At 34.2% G+C, this 8313-nt stretch overlaps 1 protein-coding gene across 2 annotated transcripts in view; it reads left to right on the plus strand.

The window, feature by feature from the left end:
* CAAP1 (caspase activity and apoptosis inhibitor 1) overlaps positions 1-6222 on the plus strand; it is a 54049-nt gene extending 47827 nt beyond the window's left edge. For both annotated transcript variants that reach the window (XM_004275057.4, XM_033437744.2), the window contains exon 6: positions 4339-6222. In XM_004275057.4, the coding sequence (XP_004275105.1) occupies positions 4339-4685 (347 nt within the window). In that variant the 3' untranslated portion in view covers positions 4686-6222. The remainder of the gene's footprint in view (positions 1-4338) is intronic.
* The last annotated feature ends 2091 nt before the right edge of the window (positions 6223-8313 follow it).

The following is an 8313-nucleotide window of genomic DNA, read 5'->3' on the forward strand; positions in this document are numbered from 1 at the left end:
GGTGGATTCTTAACCACTGTGGCACAAGGGAAGTCCTAATTTACAGTTCTTACGCTATTATTTCTAAGTATCTCTCCTGTCACTTCAGTGGATTCTTGATAGGGAAAGGAATTAGATATGTGTGCTCAATTTGCCATCTTTATCAGGAATTCAGACAGGTACTTAATTATTCCATGTACTAGGGTTTGTCTCTTGGCTTAATTTAATAACTCACTATCAAGAAGTTTCACAAGCATGTAGTCACTCATAACATTAGATATGCTTTCATTTTATGCCTTAAAAGTATTCTGATATGTTGAATTATTTGCAAGTGGAATATTATAGGCCCTATCAAGGTTTTAATGTAATATAACTTAAAAGACCTTTTTAATTTTTATTACTCAAAATATTTAATAATTCTTCTATGTTTGTTTACTTTGGATAATTAAAACTTTTATTTTAACAAAAAGCAAACATAAAACATAAAATGTTTTCCTTTATCTAGCTTAGGGGAATCTCTGTAGCTTTCAAGCATTGAGGTTTGTTATAGATGATAATAACAATACAGGTATTGCATTTCAGCTTTTCTATTATGTAGTACACTCCCATTTTTAAATACCGAAACTCTATTAATTTTAAAGTGATTGAGTCTTTTGTAGTTGTAAATTTTCTTCTTGTCAGTAAAATATTTAAAGAGTGTTGGGTGTTCTGTTTAGTTGTGAGATATTTTCCCTTATGGTTTTATCCCATGTTTATAACTATGCCTCATTAAATAATATAAACAAATATTTTCTCTGATAAATTGTTCCATTTATTCATCTGTGTTAGTGATGAATTTAGATAGTGATTGATTCATTTTGCTGTCTAGATACTGAATCTAGATGGATTGATTTGTTATTTAAAAAGCTTTGGTACTTGGGTAGAGTTTGACGGGTATGAATCAAGTTGGTAGCACAGAAGATAGCAGGAAAACAAAAGAAAAGAGAAATGATGAATGTATCCAGATCAGAGGAAAATGGAATAGAATGTATATTTGTGAGTAGTTGGCTAGGGGATCAACCATAAGAGACGAATGCTCAATAAATCCTTGTATTACTTTTTCCCTGAAAAATATTTTAACTCTACTCTGTGTTCCTTAGCCAAATTCTTCAACTCCTTTAGTCCTTTCCCTTAAGTTATTTGATTCATTTCTTTAGTTATGCTGCTTTTTCTCTGAAGTTCTCTAAATGGTATGTAGTATTTTAAGGGCCACCCATGTTACATTAATTCTGCTCTTTTATATAATCTAGTAAGGAATATATCATACCCTCTTGTTTCTGTGTGTATATTTTAAAGTTACTTTATTTTTAAATTTTTAAATTTAATTTATTTTAATTTTAATTTTATTGGAGTATAGTTGATTTACAATGTTGTGTTAGTTTCAGGTGTACAGCAGAGTGATTCAGTTATACATAAACATCTACATATATTCATTCTTTTATAGATTCTTTTCTCATATAGGTTATCACCTATATTCATACTCAATATGAATATTGAGTAGTTTCCTGTGCTATACAGTAGGTCCTTCTTGGTTATTTATCTTATATATAGTAGTATGTGTATGTTCATCCCAAGCTCCTGATTTATTCCTCCCCCCACCTTTTTCCTTTGGTAACCATAAGTTTGTTATTTACAACTTTGAGCACTCAAAGTTGTAAATAACCATAAGTTTGTTTTCGATATCTGTAAGTCTATTTCTGTCTTGTAAATCTGTTCATTTGTATCTTTTTTTAAAAATTAGATTCCACATATGAGTGGTATTATATGATAATAATGACTTACTTCACTTAGTATGATAGTATGATAATCTCTAGGTTCATCCATGTTGATGCAAATGACATTACTTCATTCTTTTTTATGGCTGAGCAATATTCCATTGTATATATGTACCACATCTAAGTTACTTTAGTTATTTTGCTGCTTTATGACATCAGTAATTTGGGTCTAATTTTATGCTTGCTCTCTTCCCTGAGCCATTTTTTATTGTAATGTCTTTAACAGTCAACAGTCTGAATTCTTATTCTTAATATTTTCAATTACATTTGTATTATTTTACCTCAGACCCACCTGTCTTTTTATTTTTCTTGGTGGATTTCAATAGCCTTACTTTAACATCATGCGTACAGTAAAACTGTTTTTATTTATTTTAGAGGAGTACAAACGATTTCCCTGAGATTGATTTGTTACTCTCAGACTCCTAAGCCCATGTAAAAACTTGAAGATGCTCTTTTGTAGAATTCTCTTATAATTTAAATGTGTACTCACTTCCCTGTGAACACACATGCACACACACACACATTTTCACATATGTAGAATGGGGGTGTGGAAGGACAGAACTTTACCACACTGACATTTTGAGGGCTTAGAATGAGGCATTTTAGGTTAAAGTTACTTTTTTAGAAAGAGTGTACAAGTTATACCCCTTCTGATTTGAGGGTCATAATTGACAACAAAAAAACCTGCTATTTCTAATACTTAGGATGAGAGTAAATTATCTTTGAAAATGTATTCATATATTTGCAAGCTATACTTTAAAAGTGAGTCAGTAGAATGAAGAAAATTAAGAAATAGTGAAAAGACTTGAAGTATGATCCTAGATCTTTACATAGTTTGTCAGATTACATTGTACAAATCACTTACCTTATTTTCACATTTGTGAAGTGAAGTGCTTATGCTAAATCATTTCAGGTACAGATTCTACAAAGCTTTGGCATCCATGGTGCAGGTATAATGGGCAGATGGAACTTGTGAATGCTTTTACCAAAACTGTGCTACAGAGAACCCAGTCACTTGGATTTGGATAATTTTTAATGTAAACTGAGAACACCAAATTTATAGAGCCCCATTTCTTCAGTGAATAACATGTATAGCTGTTTCTGATTAAAAAAATAAAGCAAACCCCACCTCTGCCCTCTAAAAATGTTTGAAACAAACCCGTAGAAAATATAATCAAAAAAAGTTTTTTCATAAAGAATTTTCTCCTTTGAAACATTGAGAGGGTGTGTAGCAGAATCAAGGTCACTAAATCATTTATTTTAAAATCCATGGAGTAGAATTGTTTGTACATTGTATTATCAGAATTTTCCATCTGTCAATCTATATTTTGTCAATAAGTTCTTCCTACTACAAGAAAACTAACAAAGCTAACAATTGGGGGATCATTACTGTCTTTTTAAAAAAACATATTAGGAATTTAAAAGATAAATAAATTGGAGGTATAAGGGAGCGCTCAAAGTTGTAAATAACTCGTGGACTTCAGTAATGGTCCAGGCCAAGGTGGTTGAGGGCTACAATCTTTGTTTATATGCAAGTTCTTAGCATCAGTTATAGAAGTTTTATAACAAATGTACTTTAAAAATTTATGGCATGCTAACTTTATTAATTAAAATCCTCTTGGTGAAAAGTTATTTTACCTTAGAAAGTGGCCTTAGGCATTCTCCTTTAATTTATTGATTTAGAACAAAGTGTTTGAAAAAGTATATGAAAAGCTTTGAAATAATTGCAATGCACATGGTGTCCAGCTTGCCAGTGATATTTTTCCTTTTTTGTAGTTTATAAGGCAAAGTATTTTAAACTCCTTCTCAAATAGAATTTTGCTTCTTCAGTAATAAGCTATACTCTATCCAAAGGGTGTCAGCATTTTGTAACGTAGAGGCTTCACTGTGGTCTAAAGAGTTAACGATATTTTAATTAGGAAAATTGATCAGGGACATCCATATGATGGTATACATTTCCCAGTGCTTCCATATTCTTCTAAAGTGGAATGAAAAATACATTAAAATTTGCATTAAATTAGATCTGTTTTCAAAGTTGAAGGGGGGAACCCTGGCGGTCCAGTGGTTAGGACTCGGCGCCTTCACTGCTGGGGCCTGTGTTCAATCCCCGGTCAGGGAACTAAGGTCCCACAATCTATGCGGGGGCGGAAAAAAAAGAAAGGGAGGAAGGGAGGGAGGGAGGGAGGAAGGAAGGAAGGAAGGAGAAGGAAGGAGAGAAGGAGGGAAGGAAGGAAAGAAGGAAAGAAAGGGAGGGAGGGAGGGAGGAAGGAAGGAGAAGGAAGGAAAGAAGGAGGGAAGGAAGGAAAGAAGGAAAGAAAGGGAGGGAGGGAGGGAGAGAGGGAGGAAGGGAAGAAGGGAGGAAGGGAAGAGGGGAGGAAGGAAGTTGAGTCAGGGGAACAGGGGTTGGGATGGGGTTTATGGAATGTATTTGGGACTCCATGGTGGGAGGTGTGGGTCACAGCAGCCCTTTCATCATAAACAGAAAGGAAATTTTGATCAGGGCATTTAGGTTACATGGTTCTTTGCCTTTTTTTGTTTGTTACAGGCAAAGGGGAAGATAGTGATGTACTCAGTATAAATGCAGATGCTTATGACAGCGACATAGAAGGCCCATGCAATGAAGAAGCAGCTGCTCCTGAGGTCTCAGAAAATACAGTCCAAAGTGAAGCTGGTCAGATAGATGACCTGGAGAAAGACATTGAGAAAAGTGTGAATGAGATTCTGGGACTGGCAGAGTCTAGCCCAAAGGAACCGAAAGCCGCCACCCTGACTGTTCCTCCACCAGAAGATGTTCAGCCTTCTGCACAGCAGCTGGAGCTGCTAGAACTTGAGATGAGGGCAAGAGCTATTAAAGCCCTAATGAAAGCTGGTGATATAAAAAAGCCAGCCTAGTTTATTTAAATTGTATCTGAATATTAGATGTGTTTGAACAAAGCCACATCATATAATTTTGTATCTAAAGTTTATTTGGGGTCTTACATGATATTTCTCATGTAACTCTTATTAGATAAACTCATTTTAGGCCTAAAATACATGTTTTTGTTGTTGTTGTTACTTTTGTATTATATATGTTATTGTTTTCTGAATTCATGGCAAATATCATTGGGTAACCGGGATACTTTGTTAGATGAGTATTTAGCTATATCTGCAAATTAATACCAGAAAAGCCATTAGCAAAGAGTCATGGTATTTTTTTCTTTATTTTGAAATGTTTTGACATCAAACCAAAAAGTTTATGAAAGATTGACCAAGCATGTTGCCTTTAGGCTACCTGTATTTTGCGATAGAATATTAAATTATTGCTCCTAGGTTTGTTAACAGTTTAAGAAATTTAGTTATGCTTATATGCACTTTTAAAATATGTACTGCATTGAAGATGCCTTCTATGGGTGTGGACTTGCTAGTAAAAACTGAGTGACATTTTTGTTACAAGACTTAGAGATCCAAAATGGCTGAGAAAAGCTTTCTTTATAAAAGAGAAAAAGGACTTAATTTAAAGCATTTTTTAACAATGTAGAAGTAATTGCCCAACTTTAATTCCAGCAGACAAGTTATTCTAACAGGTATTTGATATTACTGGACGCTTAGTTCATTTTTTTTCCTTCAATAAAAAGGGAAGGGCTTCCCTGGTGGCGCAGTGGTTGAGAGTCCACCTGCCAATGCAAGGGACACAGGGTTCGTGCCCCGGTCCGGGAAGATCCCACATGCGGCGGAGCGGCTGGGCCCGTGAGCCATGGCCGCTGAGACTGCGTGTCCGGGGCCTGTGCTCCGCAACGGGAGAGGCCACAACAGTGAGAGGCCCGCGTACCGCAAAAAAAAAAAAAAAAAAAAAAAAGAACACATTTTAATTTACATTCCAAGCTATTAGGAAAAGGAGACTATTTTATCGTACAGCCTTTCATCCGATGTTTTTGCTTGAAGATCTGATGTGCTATAATTAAAATAATTTTAAATTAATGAATTAAAAATAATAAAGACTATCATTCTGGATCTGAGGACTTTTGATACATTTCCAAAAATGAAACTAATTTCAGGAAGCTTTGATAAGTTGATGTAATAATTAATCTAATTTTGTATAGTTTTTGTAAATAACATCCTGCCACAATTATGGATGCTTGCCCCATCACTAATTGTAGTTGTTTGATACCAAAATGAATTTAGGCGGAGACTCTTAAAATAAATTAATTTTTTTTCTAAAAGATAAATCTGGAACTGTTGTTTTTATATTTGCTAACAAAAACAGTATATTTTATTTATAAGCCATGTTCTGTTAATGTTGTATGAGGATTTTCCTTATACACAAAACTTACAGGGATTGTGTCTTACTAGCTGGCTTAATTATATGTAAATTTTAGAGGGTTTCTTATGAAAATAGTATTTATGAAACACTGGAGTTGCAGTTAATAAATTCATTTTTGTTGTTCCTGAACATGCCTTTAAATAATCCTGTCATTTTTTTTTTCTTGTGGAATCTTTCTAATGAAGGACAGAGGCCTATATCATTTGAAATGCTTCTCTTAGGCTGATAAACATGGATATGATTTAAATAGTTCTCATAGTTACTGCTTCAAAATGAAAAAATCAGTTTCTATTTCAACTTAAATTAAAAGTTAAAATAATAACAAAGTAGTGCAGAATAAACTTTATTGCTGCTTATTAATTATAAGATGCAGTAGATGACTTTTGTGTGATCAAACATAGGAGTAGAAAAAGGTCTGAGTGCTTTGTAGCTGATTAAAGTCACCACCTTCATGAAGCATTGTGTGTCTGCTGTATTCACTGTGCAGAATTGTTTAGAGGACATTTGACTAGAGGGAGTGTTTGAGGTAGAATGAACTGAACAAATCAGAGGCTGCTTGGATTCTTACCTTGGAAAATCAACTTTCTCACTTTTTTTTTTTTGTAATGTTGAAAGACGAGAGGTTTTTGCAAATGAATGGCTTTAGAGAACAGGAATAAGGTTATTTTAGAAATGCCTAGATCAATATATGGGAAAATATCATATATTGATCTGATGCTGTCATTTAAATCATCAGCTCACAGGTATTTATTGACTACCCCAAAGGTGTTTAGTCTTGTTCAGAATCTTAAACTGTTATGGTGTAGGAATGTTGTGGTATAGATTTTAGCATGGAATAGACTGATGAATAAACAGATGAGCGCTGCTTCGTTTTATGCCTAATTCTTCCCTTTTGCCAAGGTAAAGAAAAATTTTAGGCAATGTTTAATTAGTGATTAAGAGGAAAAAAAATGGGCAGCCTAACTTTCCATCCAAAGTCAGGTAATTCTGATATTTGACTAGGAACTTGACCCAAGACTTGAATGATAGGTGGCAACTGGTAATAATGGGTCCTCTGCAATAGGCCTTGGCCCGCTTTTTGATGTTCCTATTAATTCAGAGACTCAAGGTATATCCTAAAAACCTATCACTAGGTTACCAGTGTGTAGCATAATAATTATGAAAATCACCTAACACTCTCAAGTCCTTTGGTTGAACACCATCAGTTCCTTAAAACTATAGGGCAGTATATCTTTTCCTAGTAAATCTTGTTGTCAAAACCTACTTTCAGCAAATCGTTAGATCCTAGGGCATGATTAGCTATCTGAATAAAGGTGTTCTGAGTCATTTGAATAGTAATACAAATTGCAATAAAATATGTGTTTTCAATGCCATTTTCCAGGTAGATAAAGCAGGAGTGAACCCACAATTTAAGCAAAATATAGATGGCAGCCTGAAAGTTTTAAAAATTCTCGGTTCCATTTCATCATAAAAAGTAGGAAAAGAGAGTTTGGTTATAGATACTTTTCCTTTATTGTATAATGTCTAATTATTTAAAAGTAAAAGACCAATATGCTTTAACTTAAAACTAATAGATATTTTTACATTTTTTATTTTCAAGTAGTCTCCCTTTTTAAATAAAAAGAAAAGTGCTAATGAATATATCAGTAGGAACTCAATTTCCTTGATACTTAATTATTATTTTAAAATGCATTGTGATAAAATGACAAGAGTGTGAGAGTTAACAGAGGGTTCTGATTCTGCCCAAACCAGCTGTGTAACTTTGGACAAGTAACTATAAAATAGGAGAGATGAATCATTAGCAAATATATAAGGTTTCTTTCTGCTGTAACATCCTGTGATTCCAGTAGAAAATACCATAAAATTTGTAAAACTTAGGGAACTCTTTTGAGTTCAAGTATTTTTTAGGGCTTCCCCTCCTCTTCCCCCTATTCAAAATGAAACAGTCTAATCTTTCTTTGTCCCATAGGGTTGCTAGATATGAACAATAATCCAGTTTTTTTTTCTTTTACCTATTTTTTTCACTATTTATTTATTTACTTACTTATTTATCGTTGCTGCCCGCGGGCTTTCTCTAGTTGTGGCAAGTGGGGGCTACTCTTCATTGTGGTGCGTGGGCTTCTCATTGCGGTGGCTTCTCTTGTTGTGGAGCATGGGCTCTAGGTGTGCAGGCTTCAGTAGTTGTGGTGCATGGGCTCAGTAGTTGTGGCACACGGGCTT

The sequence above is a fragment of the Orcinus orca genome, chromosome 6 (genome assembly GCF_937001465.1).
Source record: "Orcinus orca chromosome 6, mOrcOrc1.1, whole genome shotgun sequence".
In the NCBI taxonomy this organism is placed as follows: domain Eukaryota; kingdom Metazoa; phylum Chordata; class Mammalia; order Artiodactyla; family Delphinidae; genus Orcinus; species Orcinus orca.